This window comes from Copadichromis virginalis, linkage group LG8 (genome assembly GCF_057382275.1).
Source record: "Copadichromis virginalis isolate Kocher_CV1m ecotype Utaka linkage group LG8, C_Virginalis_male_GT1.1, whole genome shotgun sequence".
Taxonomy (NCBI): Eukaryota; Metazoa; Chordata; class Actinopteri; order Cichliformes; family Cichlidae; genus Copadichromis; species Copadichromis virginalis.
The window spans coordinates 11,522,828-11,539,494 of record NC_140625.1 but is presented as its reverse complement, the minus strand read 5'-3'; the positions used below and the strand labels follow the sequence as shown (position 1 = coordinate 11,539,494).

At 39.1% G+C, this 16,667-nt stretch overlaps 1 protein-coding gene across 2 annotated transcripts; it reads left to right on the top strand.

The window, feature by feature from the left end:
* Nucleotides 1-11,421: 11,421 nt before the first annotated feature.
* Nucleotides 11,422-16,424, top strand: LOC146702778 (uncharacterized). Of its 2 annotated transcripts, XM_085465772.1 has the most exons (5): nt 11,422-11,522; nt 13,762-13,813; nt 14,647-14,802; nt 15,036-15,131; nt 15,313-16,424. In XM_085465772.1, the coding sequence occupies exons 3-5, from the start codon at nt 14,689-14,691 to the stop codon at nt 15,550-15,552; spliced, it is 450 nt and encodes a 149-aa protein (XP_085321898.1). In that variant the 5' UTR covers nt 11,422-11,522; nt 13,762-13,813; nt 14,647-14,688; the 3' UTR covers nt 15,553-16,424. The 2 variants fall into 2 exon arrangements, with proteins under 2 accessions (XP_085321898.1, XP_085321897.1); XM_085465771.1 differs by having other exon boundaries at nt 13,762-14,802.
* The last annotated feature ends 243 nt before the right edge of the window (nt 16,425-16,667 follow it).

The following is a 16,667-nucleotide window of genomic DNA, read 5'->3' as shown; positions in this document are numbered from 1 at the left end:
ATCACATTACAGATACAGATAATTAGTAAGGGTACGTATGTGCGTGTTTATTACGGTAACGAGTAGATATGTGCACCGAACAGACAACCGACTCTTTGAGGGATTGGGATATCCATGTGTCATGTCTCCGCCTTATCATATTCTGTATTTAGTTCTTGGAAGTTACAGGGCATTTAAATGCATGGTACATGACCCTTCATTAAAACAATAGCCAGTAGTATAATACCAAATAATTGCCTCTTTGTGTTGAAATTTGTCCTGAATTCAGAGTTTCTGCAGGTGCTGCTGCCACTCTTTGTCTCAGTGATTACAAAAACCCACTTTTTCAAGTTCTCTCTGTCGTCGCTTCAAACAATCATATTTCTGCCGCTTTGAAACTTTTATGTGTGAGATTTCTGAAAATGTGTCGCTGAAGTTACGGCATCACTCACAGGATCGGTGTAACAGCAGGATTTTGTTTTCCAACATTCGAAGCTTAATCTGGCATTCAGTGAGATCTCTCACAAAGCACTGATCGCCTGCTACAACTAGCAGATCCGTCCCTTCTTTCATGCACATCTCCGCCGACATGCTTTCTTTCCCCCCCCCCCCGGGCTCATTTATCCTATTGGAGTGTAGCTTAGTGTAATTGACTCCAAGAGCAAAGTAGAGCTGAAATTGTTCACAGTAGAGCTACAGTTTCCAGTATTACTGCAGGCAGGCGAAAGCCCAGAAGTTAATTTCCTTTTTCTTTATTTTTCCTTTTTTTGGTCATTTCATCTCCTTTACAGTGTGTTTGGCTCCCTGCTGTGGGTGCTTCCTGGCTCTCTGCAGCTTTTGAGGAATGTTTTATAATGGTTGCTCTATAATGTTTCATCTTATAACAGCTTAAGCTATGACCTAGTGCCAGTCTCAGTCTATCCTTCGCAGTAATAATAACTATCATTGTAAAGCTATTAGGGGGCATTGGTGTTATCTTCAATTTTGTACTTAGGAGCACTAAAATAATCTTTCAAACATGTAACTGAAAAGTAAAAACAAATTGAAAAAATTGAAAAAAATAGCAGCATAATCGAACTGGTTCCTGTTCTTACTCACCTTAATATCACACGTGCTTACACAGAGGTAAACTCTTGGGTTGTGTCCTGATCCATGCTGAAGATATTCCACATTACTTACGTGTTTATCATTTAACGTGAGGGCAAAAGTGGTGTTTGAATGAATGAGTGTAACCTATTAGATTCCTACTGCAAATATGGTGACTGTAGCGCAGATAATCGTGTATCACATGGACACAAACTGGCTCCTGTTGTTATTTTTCTACAGCTGAAGGGCAAATCTAATGGAAATCAAACAGGATTTCCTTTAGAAAACACCACATTACATCCTCTCCTTCAGCATCCAATTTCCTCACTGTGGCTGTGTGGGCTAACAGGTTAATAGGTTCAGTGGTAACCCTGTGGTAAATTGGTTGCTCTGCAGTGGTTAAGGGAGTAATCAAAGTGGCTGATTGTGGACCATTCACCTGTCCTGAACCCAGAGGTCGCATCATCAAACCGGCCGGTCTCACTGCTGCTGTTGCTGTCGGCCAGGCTACCAGATGGCTAATTGAATGGACCGAGGCTTTCAGAAGGCAGATAGCAGGGGTTGGAAAAAACAACACCCAAACAAACAAACCAAAAAAGAAAAAAAGAGAAGCGGAGGGACAAAGGATAGCCAAAGGGAGGAATGAAGGACTAATGAAGGAATAAAGAGTGCAGGTTTTTACAGGAAGTCAGCAGCAATATTAAGAAGGATCTCATAGCTAAGCAATTGAAGCTTAATAACAGGCTGTAAATAAAAGATGGACGTAGAATTCTGGTCAGTGAAAATTAAGCCAATGACAAAGAGCAATTTTGAACATATCGAGCCCTTTAGCATCCTGATGAGATGCCAGACTTGAGTCAATGCGTCAGCGTGCTTTTTCTAATGGCCAGCAGAGGGCGACTTCCCTGGATATAGTGAATAGCATGGGAAGAAATCCCACTTCAGAGCTATTTCCTTAGTCAAGTTAGATTAAACAGAAATAGAAGCAGATGTGAGGCCGCTGTGATGTGAGGGATTCAGATGTTTTGGCTGATGTCCAAACATGACTTGATGCTGTGATAGCAAATAAAGTTAAAGATTGCACCACACACTAGCTTAAACTAGCTTATTGCTACAGAAAGTTGTTACATTTGTAGCATTTGCACAGACTTTTACAGTATCTGCACCCAGCTGTTCCAGCTGTAACTGCTGCAGAGCTGACATAACTAGAAAAATGACAAAATGAATGTTAGTTTGCCTGTTCTGTTCACACTGGTGATTAAAACAGGGGCTGATCTAGAATCATAAATTCATAAATTCAGTTTTACAGTCCAAGTTTTTTCATAGATGTGTGGTGATGTTTTAGATACGTCTACCATTTTGAACCGATAGAAAACTTAAGCTTCCTTGTGAGATACATGACCCGTGTCAAAATGAGTTAAATCTGCACTTCTTCTAATGGCCAGCAGAGGGTGACTCCTCTGGATATATAGAAATCTATGGGAAATTACTCTACTTTACAGTTGCTATACGATAAAGGTAAATATTTTTTCTGAGGAGTTCATGTCCTACACCTCTAGTTTCAAGTCTTATTAAAACTGTCTTTATATTTGTTTGGTAAATTATGATCTCATGTGAAATAGATAGTGAACACAGTATGCTTTAGAGAAATGGACAAATTCTGTGAGTGCAGTGTCTTCATGCTCTTGTTCTTCACATCAAGTTTAAAAAACAAACAAACTGGATGTCCATGACCAAAATTCTCAGCTTGAGGCTTCAGAATAGGATTTCACGAACACACGAGTGACATCACAGTGGCTACATCCATGCTTTATATACAGTCCAGCAAAAAAAATGGCAACTAGCACCTCTGAAGCGTATTAATTAATAGATTAATGAAAGAAACAAACTGGAAAAGGGGACATCTCAGAGTATTAAGGTGACTAATTGTGCTAAACTCACATGCTTCTGGTTTGTCCAAGCATTCTCCCATAAGGCAAAGTGGAATTCAAGGAATAAGCACTGAGAGGTTATTAAATAGGGGAAAACTAAAAGAAAACGTGTAGCCAGTAAGATGAGCATAGAGATGAAGAGATAGAGGGTTTAGCCAAGTAAAGCGTGAGAGACAGCGAAACAGGAAAACTTTTAAATATTATGTACAGAAGAAATGAGGCAGGCCAGAGGGCCACTCAGTCAACATGACCTCTGTCAACCTTTTGCAACACGCTAGCAAAACCCTGTTTGAACAACCACTGCTTTCCTAGCACCAAACACGACCCCGGGACTGTGGCTCTGAATATTTATAGAGACGACACGCTGAGGAAGAAGCTCCGCTGCACATTATCCCAGTAAGAAATTCATCCTGCTATTGTCTCTCATTGCAAATGCTTTACAAAGCATTTTTGACCTAATAAAAAATAATACTGTACTATATGCATTTTTTTTTTGCTCAGCAAGAAATCTATTTCAGCCCACACTGTGGCCAGTTACCCTTGCTCTGATTATCATAGTGGCACTGAGCTTTTAACCTTGAATGTCCAGTGGTATCTGCAGTAAAAGGTAATGTAAAAAGTTAATGACTTTGGCTTGAAGGACAAAAAGTTTGGAAGCGATTTGAACGGAGCGATATAGCATATGCGCTGTCAGATGCTTCGTAATATTTTATTTCTGACATTTGATGGGTGATTGCGGAATGTGTTAATCACTCGCAAAAATAAAACCATCAATAATGGCTGTTCCTTGCATCCCAATTTTCCTGTCACTTGATGTGATTGTGTTGTGATTGACTTTCTGGCTCACGCAGGCAAACAGCTATTGAGAGTGGCAGGCGAGAGGCGAGGCAGGTGTTCGCAACCAAGCGACTGGTCAAATATTCAGGCATTTTTGGGAGTCAAGCAGTCAAGCTGTCAGACAGACAGGTCACAGACATCTGCCTTCAGGCAGAAATTCAATTTTTTGCACAGAGAGACGAACATTTAGGAAATTCCACATTGATGCAGTCAGACTAGACACAATCAGGTGCTCGGACAGGTGGTCAGCCAATTCACCAGTTAGGTGGGCAGTGCGGATATCTGTGCCAGTCAGAGAGACATACAGGCGCTCTAATCAGAGAGTACCACCCGCATTCAGTCAGCCCTGTTACATTCCTACAGACTCAGAAAGCACGGCAGAATAGACACTCTTCACTGACCGGAAACAGCAGACGCCCACAAAGAAAGAATGGATCATTTAACAACAGGTTCGTCTTCCTGTAGTGGACGGAGGTAGGCTCACTAATTTGACTGCTGTGAAAGATGGAGAAAAGAGCGTCTGCGAGGCTTGTCTCGGTTAGGGAAAAGAATCGGCTGTTGAAAATCTCGAGTGCACTTTGAGGTGCATTTTGCAGTTTGGGTGATCACAATGCAAAACGGAGGCAGGGCAGTTTGGTTAAATTGACTGGAATGATGCAGTTTCAGCCTCATTAGCCAATCGTTGCCCATTAATTCTTTTAGAATCTGTGTTGTGGTTTCTGGTGTGGACATTATCTGTGACCTTACTGTCAACAACATTAATGATCAGGCTTTCATAAAAAATATATTAGGCTTCCTCAGTGAAGCAAGATTAGAAGGAAACGGAAGCAGCAGATCTAAGGCTACTAGCACATAGGGGATTCAAACACCCCAAAACTAGTTCTTTAGTAAAAACTTGTTACATTTGCAAAATTTGCACAGATGTTTTACAGTTTTTTCACCCAGCTGTGCCAGCTGTACTGCCAGCTGTGATTGCACCAGAGCTGAGTTAACTAGAAACATGACAAAATGAATGTTAGTTCGTCTGTCCTGTTTAGACTGGTGAGTAAAACTGCAATATTACAAAAATTACAACTTAAATTTTATTTTACAGGAAAGAAGAAATAAATATTGTAAGTAATGTTACGTAATTCTCTAACTTTTAGATGATTTAGTGGAAACACAAGCAAACTTGCTCCCATTTTGTATAAAAATACGCTGTACTTTTAGGGGTGTAGTCGCTTATCTGTACCTCATCATTTCAGATCAAATGTGCAGAAATTTTATTTAATTCTAGAGGAATTCAACCCTAAATCATGTGGCATTTCAAATGCCAGCAGACAGAATGGCCCCAGTTCCGACAATGAAAAGAAAACATTTTTGTCAGTCTCAGAAAATGTGCTTTGCTGTTTCACTGCTCCTCTTCCAGCGATTGTGTATGAGGGAAAAATGCATTTCAGGCCAGTGTGCATCATGTGATAAATGCTGAAGCAAAGCTGTGTTTTTGATTGCATAATTTTGCTTTGAGACCTAATAAATACTGTAGACTCTGAACCACATGTGTGTCATGCTTGCATTTACAAAAAGGTGGCCAGTTAAATTCTCTCTTTTGCTAGCTTGCAAAGTTGCAGTGCTACCTATCTACCTAGTATAACTACTGATGGTGCAATCAGTTTTTCTAATTTATAGTTAATTAATTTGTGCAGAAATTCTCAGTAAATTAGCGCAACTCACTTATCATCCCTGGTATAGCTGTCCTCTAGATTCTGCTTCATTCTCTGCCATTTGGACCTACTTTTAAATAAATAAATAGAAACACTATCCTTTAAATTCTCCTCACATACCTCTTTCTGTCAGGTTGTTTGTTAAGGTATTTTGCCTGCTCAGAGCTGCTAAATGATTAAGAGAGATTTATTCCAACTCCTGCTCAGGTCAAAAGCCTTGTTTTGCTTCCGGGTGCAGCTTAATAATGCTCATAATGAGGGCTGGCAGAGAATTAATATAAATTAAAATAGACCACAGAGTGCATGCAAACTTGTCTTCATTAATAGGTAAGTGACAATATAATTTTTGTGGGGTACTATTGCCAAGAGGCTCATACAATGAGCTCTGTAGAGGCTGACATCCTATGAGTTATTTCATTGTTTTTGGCTTAATTAGCTTTTGATAAAGCTTTATGAGGGGGTGTGTAGACGAAGGCAGGGAAGAAGAAGGGTCATATAAAACTGCTTTATCAGGGTGTTAGCCTCCGGGCTCTGTTTTCTTATTGTGGGGTCTGGGCTCTTCACGTTGTGTATCAGGTTATATTAATTTGGAGAGTGGTATCTCTTGGAAACAAGGGAGGCCTGTCTTTGATGTGCTCTCCTCTGCGGTTTCTCCAGAAGCATTTTTCATGTAGGCGCTCCACTCTGTATTGATCAGGCCTCATAAATAGTGAAAGAGTATAGGGGTGATGGAGAGGTCTGAAAGCTCCCCTAAATAGGTTAATGCTGGAGAGCGAGAACCAGCAGGGAGGAGAGAAGCAATGAGAGTCTCATCTCAGAGTGGCTCGGTTAAGGCACTGCTGAGACCATGAATAATCCCTTTATGAAATTAACTAAACGTGCAGGGAGCTCCTGATCTACCTTTGTCTCACCCCAGTGCAGACATGTACGATGTGAACACTGCTACTAAGTCAACTAAGAATTAAAGCCTCAATTTGACTCCTAATTGGATTTTTAATTTTTTTTCCCACCAGTGCAAAAAAGATAGTTGATATTAAAGTTTAATGTGCACACAATCATAATCTGTATATGAAAGATGGCGGTAGCTTTTTAAATCTATTGATTTGTTGGCTTAGGTATTGAAACTCCAAATTTAGCAGCTATAATAGAGGCCTAAGTCATCAGCTAATGCAAGCTAGCTTGGTTAGCAGGCTGGGTCAAAAGGCTGTACTCGTGCATTGACAGTGATAGCTACTAATTACTGCTCCACTTGTTTTTAAACTATAATAATTTCACTCATCATCGTGAACAAGTGTTTGCCCACTTTCCATGAAGGCATCCAAACCTACCTGACTCTGTTTGTCCTCTAAACCTAATGACTGGTTTTGCAACCCTGGCAGCAAAGCCTGCAATCAAGCTTTTGCAGCAACAGGCAATGAGTCTTTCACATCACTGTGGAGGAATTTTGGCCCGCTTTTTGTTTTTTCTGTCTGTTTAAGGTCAGGTCAAAGCATCTCCAGACTTTAACTCTAAAATGTTTACTTTGTTTATTTTTTAAGCCATTCAGAGATAGACTTGCTGGTGTGTTTCAGATCATTGTACTGTCTAAAATGGCCTTAAGCTTCAGAAACCAATATATTGGATATTGGAAAGGAAGCGGCCATCTACCGCCATGTTTAACCAGCGGTAGATGTTCTTTGAATACAATGCTGTGTTAGTTTCACATCAAAGGTAACAAACCTCTTTAAGAGTTCAGCTTTTGCTTCGTCAACACAGAATATTTTATAAGTCTTGGAGATCATCAAGATGTGTTTTGGAAAACTTGAGATGAGCCTCTGTGTTCCTTTTGGTCAGCAGTGGTTTTCGCCTTGGATCTTTCCCACGGATGCCGTTTCTGCCCAGTCTTTTTCTTAGAGAAGTGAGTCCTGCAGTTCTTTAGATGTTGTTCTGGGTTGTTTGTGACCTCCTGCATGAGTCCTCAATAAGGCTACGTTCACATTGCAGGTGAAGGCACATCAAATCCGATTTTTTTGACCCTATGCGACCCATATCCGATCATGCTACGACAGTGTGAACGGTACAAATCCGATATTTTCAAATCCGATCTGGGTCACATTCGTATGTGGTACTGAATCCGATACATGTCCGATGTTTTAGAAAGCGACTGCTGTTTGAACGGTCAAGTCGCATTAAATCCGTCTTTTACATCACCGACACAAGACAGACGCCAATTATCAGCTCCGGAGAAGCGCCCGATAAGACATCGTGAACGCTTCCTGGCCATCCAGTGTAGATGTTAGTGAAACTGTTGGGAAGACAACGTTGGAGAAACGTGAACATTTTATTTGTACTGTATAATCTGCAGATTCTGACAGAAATCTGCAACTATCCTTTGAAGCACCGCTCCTCTCAAAACAGCAATAAGGATAATTATTAGGTTATATACATTATTATGTAAATAACAAAATAACTTAAAGCAAAAATTGGGAAATGTAAAGTCATCAGTCAAACAATACTGTTTGGTCTGGATCTAAACAGAGCGTGTTGTGTGTGACGTCTTCTTTTGCGCATGCGGGCCGCTTTGTGGGTTCACACTAGAGCACGTTTGCTGTCTCATTTTATTTGTAGTGTGAACAAGCAGACAAACAAAAATCGGATTTGATCAAAAAATTGGAATTGAGCATCAAGACCTGCAGTGTGAATGTAGCCTAAGTTCTTGGAGTTATTTTGGTAGGCCAGCCACTCCTGGGAACGTTCACCACTGTTCCAAGTTTTCTCCGTTTGTAGTTCACTGGAGTCCCAAAACTTCCAGTGATTTTGGGACTCCAAAACCACTTTTGGGACACCAAATGGTTTTGTAACCCTCAGTGATTTCATTTGTCAGGTGTTGAGTTTCTTCAGCAGCAATCAGGCATGGGTGTGGCTACAGAAATTTAGCTGAGTTTTGCAGAAAAAAAAGATTATTTTTGTCTAATATTCAAATTGGTTTGTTATTCCAAAACATTTAACTGTTACAAATAAGAACTACAAAAAATCAGGAATGAGGCAAATACTTTTTTCATGGCTCAGTTCATGAAAAATAAAGGGCAAAAGCTGAAATGTAATATAAGTCATATCAGAAATCAGATTTTACATATACAGTGTTATTGTCAGGATTTCTTTCAGGCTGAGCTGTCCTCATATTGCTCGGATCTATTTTCAGTTTATTTCACAGAGCAGCAAACTGAGAGGAAAATATCAGCTATTCAGTTCAATAAAAGCTTAAATTTGTGTTTTTACTCTCTCACTGCATACCTCTTATCACCATTGTAATGTTTTTAATATGCTGTGATATGGAGTAGGTTACACCCTGGAATAGATACGTTCATTTCCGTAATTCAGATCAGTCAGATAGAGGCAGCAGTTTGGAACTGAGCCGTGAATGAAAACTCAAATCCACATACGCTAACACGCTCACTCATGCATACCTTCTGTTTCCCCCCCCTCTCTTGTTTATGCCATATCTGCTAAACTGAATATATGCTTACACTGGCGTCTTCTGATTTCACAGATACAGATGTATCTGTGCCAGTTTTTTTAGATTCAAAGTACCTCGCTCCATTTCCTGTTATCACACTAGACTGCGTGGCTGTCACTGCTACATTAGTGAGGAGAGGACAGAAAGATGAATGTCTGTGTTACAGCATTTGTAACAGTGTACAGTATTACGATGTGTGTTTGGTCTATGTGCATTTCCTCTTGGTTTGTAGTAAATCTTGTGTGTGTGTGTGTGTGTGTGTGTGTGTGTGTGTGTGTGTGTGTGTGTGTGTGTGTGTGTGTGTGTGTGTGTGTGTGTGCGCGCGTGTCCTCCACCTCATCATGTGCATGGATGTAGGGTAATGGTGTAGCAGGGAGCCACAGTCATCTGTCTTTGTTCAATGCTGATGTCCTGTTATATATCAGAGGCAAAGATGAATGCAGTTAATAGACTGTGACGCAGCCATTAACTACAGCTGTAATAGAAGTGTAATGGAATCAAACAGCCATTGCTCCCCCTCAGCACAGGCAGGCACAGGTAAATGTTTAAAGACCAGTAGGTGTTGAGGCAGCCATGTCTTCCTTTCTCACGTTCTTTGTAATGTGTCTCTTTTATCCCATCCACCCCTTGCTCTTTTTCTTCTCACACACCACCATATTTTAACCTCCCCCCCCCCCCCCCCCCCAATGCTGTCCCACCCCTTCTCAGTCCCTCCCATCCCTCAGTGCAGCAGTTGTCCTTGAACGTCCATCAGCCTCTTCACCAACATCAAAGCCAGGAGATAAAAATGTCCAACTGTCCATTTTCCTGCTGATACTCGCTGCCAGACAGATGCACTGATGTCTGCTTTTATCCGATGCATCTTGGGAATAAATTGTGACATTGCTCCCTGCACACCCCCTCCTTTGCAACCCCATTTGTAACTCTTTGCATATTCCTGTATGGAATTACTGTATTGATTGGCGAAATTGTCGTTTATGGTGGTGCTCTTGAGTTTCAGGAGATAATGGGAGTTGTGTTATCCACCAACCTGGACAGAAAATCTTTGGGAAATGGAGAGCGATCATATCCGCAAAATGATCCTATCCCTTTATGGACAGCTTAAAATTCTGCAGGACTGCGAGCGCCTCAGTATTACTCATGACTGGTGTTTGAATCCTACCTTTACGTGATTTTGACCATGGCATCTATTTCTGTATTTTTTCATGCTTAGCTCAATGCAAGTTTTGAACCTAAAATATTCCATGTAAAAAAAGCCATTTCCATCAAAGCCCAATGTAACATTTTTCTTTTTTTTTTGCAGCGATATATATATAATATGCAGCAATGCAGAGAATGCACCACTGCTGCCAGTAGCAGTGATATATTTAGAGTTGAAACACATGATGCAACCTATGAAATATGTTGTTACCCGTGGCACAGCCCCAAGTTATCTAGTCTTTCTAGTTTACTATGTCTTGACATACATTACAGTGGAATATGCTCTTCATGACAGCAGTAATGGGAGTTCAGGTGCTGTTACTTGTCACACCAGGCTGCTCATCATCCTCTATTCACCACAAGACCGTATGACACATGAAATTAAAGGGACAAAGAGGTGTACTATACTATCTGGACAATTTACTACTTGAGACACTACCTGGTTATGTTATTGTTGCTGTGTGCATGTATGTAATTTACAGCTCGATGCCAGAGACAAATCTTTAACAGAAACTGTTGCTGATGATGAAAAGAGGGCACTGACATGGTTCCAAATTTGGAGCGAGTGTAGCTCATTGCGCTCTTAGGCATCACATTGTAACATACACTGGGGATTCCTGTAGTGTCGTGTAGTAAAGTAGATGTGAATGCAGCCAACAGGCCTCTGTTCATCATTAAGGTGGGATGTATAACCACGGTAACCAGCTTGTTCCACTTGAGAAAAATAATTCTTTATTCTTTACTTTGGTGTTTGTTGCTTTAAATTGACCAACTAATGACAGAAAAGGAAGTCTTAAAATTAAAGTATATAAAAAAGGAAGCAAAAAAATCACAGAGATTTTATTTTTTTCTGAATTTATAAAATGTTTTGATGAAAGCGTACAATTTTTTTTAAAGGAATATGATGAAAAGAGTCTGGGTTGGTCAGAGAAAGGCTGATTTTAGATCAACATGTGCCTTCTACACTGAAAAAAGTGATATTGTCTCCTTTTAAATATAGCATATTATATTTTGGTATATCTTTTCAATTCACATGAGTAATTCCTGTCTACATATATAATTCGAGTAACTCCAGAATACATTCCCTGCGTTTTAATCCAATTAATTTTAGTTAATTAAATGTAGCTCAAAATGCTTAAGTATGTTTTTCATAGCCTCCTGCTGGGCCATTTTGCGCATGCGTTAGGACAGGCCACCATTTTGCGCGCGGACTGAAGAAGCGGACTCTTTGTGTGCTGCAAGCGGGCTTAAGTTAATCGCACAACTTCATATAAAGGTGGTCTAGCTTCGGTAAGTAAACCTTTTACGGTCGTTTTTGTTTTATTTTTTTACCTCAGTCAAAGCATGTTGACTCTTTAAGACGTGTGCACATGGAGAAAGAAGTCTAAGTAGTTGTACACCTCTGAACTTTGTCATGAATTTGACTTAAGCTAGCTATGTGCTCTATTAGCTACTGCTCTATTAAAAGAGTAATTGTATTGATGCGTTAAAATGTCATATGTTTTTAGCTTAGTTCTTGTGGCACACTTTGTACTAACAAATTATGGAACGAGGCAATTTCTCTGTAGTTAGCTGTAAAGTTCACTGTACAGTCGCCTGCAGTTTTAAGTGGAGAAATCGTCCCTCCCGCCACAACATTGGCATTAAGGAATAGTCGGGCGGGGGAGGGGGCTTCTGAACGCACCTGCACAGTCAGGGGTGCAGTAGGAAATAAGTAGGATTGGCGTTGCACAACGTCTTTTGTGCAGAAAAAAATAATGGTTGTAAACTGTGGAGGAGAATAACTCAGTGGTTGCCAAAAATGTGAGATCAAAAGGCACTGAGAGTGAGGTTTGTCAGGACTGAAATTAACTCAGAAAAGAAGTTGCTTCACTTGATAGAGCTGTTGAGTGCAAGACCTGTCAGCGGTCTGGTTTAGCATTTAAAGCCTCGCTACGTGCTTCCAAACCGCTGCATTTAATCTCAGAGAAAGTAACACAGAGAAGTAAAGCAAGTGTGTAAGTTCATCTCTTTATGTTTGCATAGTATTTCCATGTTGAGCTTAACAACCGATGTATGGAGCCACAGCTGGACTGGCTGTCGGAGTTTTGTATTGAGGGGGAAAGGAAGCGATTTGTTTTATACTTCAGCTAGAATGAAAAAAGACACAAAGCTGGAGTTATTCGGTGTCTTCATGCTGAACAGCTAAAACTTCTTCCCTCATTCTCCCCCCTCCCTCTCCTGTTGCTACTTCAATCATGAAACTGATCGATTATCAGGTGATCGGCTTTTCTGTCGCTAGTCTCTCTCATTTGTTAATCGCCCAGTTTGCGCTAGAAAGAGGAAAACGGCAGATAAACAACAGCAGCACGTTTAAGCTTGATAAGCTGTTGCTAGAATTTTTTTAATATTACTTCTAGTATCCGCTTATGTTTTCTGGAGCCACAGCCGTAATAGCTGCTGGTCATGATAGTTTGGATATGTGGTGAGAAGGAAACATGAAGGTGAAACCAGGAGAAGTTTTTACTGAATCATTAGAGCTGAACAGGTAATGAAGAAACAGGTTTACATTTTAGGTCACATGAATGAGTTGAAGGGAAGTTATGAACTGTTTCTGAGAGACAAATAACTCCAGGATCCTTTTTTAGGTAGCTGACAGCTGGTAACTGTGCAGGTGCGGATCTAGCAAAGTTTTGCCAGGGGCCAGGTAGGGCATTAACAGGGAAAGGGAGACACAAAGACATAATTTTCTTTCTTATTCTCATTTAAAATGTCTAGCTTTTAATAAATAATTATTCTAAATCTTACTACCAAAGTGGTGATCTGGTTAAATGTACAGAGATCCATTATTGTATGTAGTAAATATTAAGTCTAATATATGCCCTAGTAATAGTAGTACATATAGCACTTTTTCCTTTGGGAAGGTACGCTGTCTGCGCTGTCTGCAACTGTATTGAAGAAAAATGTTGAATCAAATTATTATAGAAAAATAATTGATTTCTGTGCATTAAAGTAGATTACGTCAATTAAGCATTATCAGGCGGAGGGTGCGGGGTGGTTTCCTAATATTTTTGCTGGGAGTTGGCAGTCCTATTAGTTAGTTTAATATTTCTATGTACTGTTTAGAATACCTGAATAAGGAGGATGGTGTAAGTTTTTTAGGTTGATCAGTATTGCTGAAGTATAAAATATTTTGGGTGCAGTGTATTTTTTGCATACAGGTATAACAGAATAGCTTTAATGTTTTGTTTTTAAAACTGAGTATGAACTTATACAAAATGCAGCAAAATATTTATAAAAACAGTTTTATTTATTATAAAATACACTATATCGGATTCATATCGGCATCGGCAGATAATCAAATTTATGATATCGGTATCGGACATAAAAAAGTGGTATCGTGCCATCTGTAGTTTGCACAGAGGCACAAGTAAGATTTGTTTTGTTACAAGGGAGTATCATGAAGTAATGCACTAATGGCTTGGAAACGGTAATTGTTTGTCTTTCTAAAGTTTTTTTTTATTTTTTATTTGTCTTCCTTTTCTGGCAGATTTTCTTCCCCTTATGTGTTACTGTTTATTCAAGAAGATGGTGTTATTTTGGTAAGTACATGCAAATTCCTTACATATTTATCACAACAGTATTTGTCACAGTATTGCAGGGACAAGTTTAACTATCTCATCTTAAGGGTTCTTGTGATTATTAATATTGATATTAATTAATATCAATTAATATATATGATTAAATTTCTTTTATCCAGGACAAAAGAAAAAAAAAACTTGCGAAAGTGAAATGAAAAACAGGAATTTAGTTCTTGTGAGTTAAGAGGATGCAGAGCATAGGGTTAGATGGAGGTGGATCATTCACTGTGGTGATCCCTGAAGGAAACAGCCAAGAGAAAAAGGATCAGATTGCAAAAAAAAATGTGGTTTGTGTGCATACATGAGTCTTTACGGTACTCACAGGACTCCTGAAGTACAAGTACTCTGAAGTTTGCAGAGCAATTTCAGAGATGTTTGGGGCTTACATGGCAAGCATGTTTTTAGTTGCACATCTAAATTTTCTCTGCTCTCTGTTGCTGATGGCAGAGTTCTGCCCCGCTGACCTCACAGGTGAGACAATCCCACCAGTGGACAAAGAGCACAGGAAAATGTGTTGCCAACCACCTGAAACAGACAAATATCTGCTTTTTAAAACCCTTTAAACCCGTTAAATGGACTGATGCCATTCATTTCTTCTTTGATTAACAGTAGTAACATCCTTCATGCACTGTATACTAACCCATATGATAATCATGCTTTATGAAGTGATGGCAATTGCATTGTAGCATTTAATGAAGAAATAACAAAATAATCATACCAATGATTAAGCACCAGTCTTCTTTGTGTGTGTGTGTGTGTGTGTGTGTGTGTGTGTGTGTGTGTGAGAGATACAGGTAAATGCTGAATTCCAGTGTATTACAACACTTCAACTGGAGATGACCTTCGCGGCACAGTTGGACAGAATTACACCTCAGTTGATGACAGTTTTCCAGAAGAAGGGCGGTGTTTCTGGGCAGAAACTTGCCCACCACTTGCAGATCATGCAAGAGGTAAATCTGAATATTGCAAATTCTATTTGGATTTCTTTTGTCTTAAGTGGCAGGTCACTGGTGAGTCCAATAAGCCGTTTTAGGTGACCAGCCAAGCAATCTAAATTTTGAAATTTCATATATAAATTTTATTTACTATGTTTGAACTGACATATGATAAAACTTACTTATTGCGAATGTCAGACATTGTTCTTTTTTCCAAATTGGTTTAATCAGCAACTCTCTTTAAACAGGCTGAAAGTGATGTTAAAGTGAAAAGGGAAGCAGTTCTCAGGGCACTTTGCCTCTACCTTGGTGAAGAGGACGGAAGCCTTATTCGGGAGTTCTTTGTAAGTCATTTAAGTCATTGTAAGCAAGTCATCTATACACACACTTTTTAGATAGATATCTGTGTGTGTGTGTATTACACACACACACACACACACACACACACACACACACAAACGACTAGATTGGAATTTAATTGTAGAGTTAATTGTTTTTTCTTTTACCTTTTTATTAAATGTTTAGGACATTGAAGGAGATGATATCCAGAGAGACCTGAAGAAGCACACCATGGGCATTTATGTCATCAACAGGGAGGATGGACAAAATGGACATTATGATGACATTGGAATATTTGTTGAAGGGGAGATAGTCATGGACAACATTGGATCTCTGGCCCAAGCTTGTGCATTGATGCTTGGAGTAATCTATGCACTAAACCTAGCCTTCCCCAAGGAATTGAAGGACTATTATGAATTCATTTAGAAAGTGTTGATGGGATTCGATGGTGAAAAGCTCTCCCCCAAAGTCTTTGGGCTGAAGAACAAAATTGCTACTGGATAGGAAGATTTCTAAAATAACACATCAAGAGAATGCTGTTATGTAAATTACCAATGACTGGTGCTCTTGTGAATAGGAGTGAAACTCTTGTACAACCATCATTTGTTCTGTGTTATGTTTCGATTGAACATTTTAACTTTCAATAATGAATGTTTCACGTGTGGTACATTTGAGTAGCTTGAAGAGCAACTTTGTAATTATTCAGTTATAGCTGCTGCCCTGCGTATAATCAGTGTTAACTCAACCGGATTAATAAAAACAAAAAAACATTCATGATTACCACACTGCAGCACACTGGTAACACTTTAAAGACTATTAATTGTTTTGAAGCGAGTATGTTAGGTCAGAAAATATGTAAAACATTCAGAATCTTCAAGGAAGGACTAGAATGGAAAGACAGTGGTCAATAAGCAGTAAGGAAAACACAAGTTTAATTTTAAGTCTAATTACCTTATTAAAATGCAATTTCTAAATATGGATCGCAGAACAGCAAGTCTGAAACTGGTTAGTTTGTGGATGCATCAGTTTCTAATTGTGATACATTATACTGCTGGTAGTGTTTTATTCTTTTATGTAAGGAGTTTTTTTTTTTTTTCTTTTTTAGAGGAAGAGAAACATTGGTTAACATTTCTCTTGTCTGTTGTTTCTGTTTTGTTTGAATACAGCTTTTTAAAGCTACTAGTTCATAGGCAAAAGTTTTGTAATTTGTATTATACAAATTGCAGCAATTTCCCTTAGAGATGTGGATTCTTATTCTGTTTGCAACAAATTTTGCATTAATAAATGATGTGAAAGAATGTTGTAGTTTTCATTATTGACGTTTTTAAAAACTACAAATCAGGGTAAGCAATATTTTTTAAGTAAACTTAACTTAATTGAAATAGAGAGAAATTAACAATTTGATTGATTTGAATATAAGTTTGGGACATAAGTGTAAAGGAAACAAATTATTCTGGTACATTTAACACGACCTTAGTTGGACTTACTAATAATATTTGACTAAGACGTATCCACAACAGTTAAGTTAAAGTAGCTTAAAA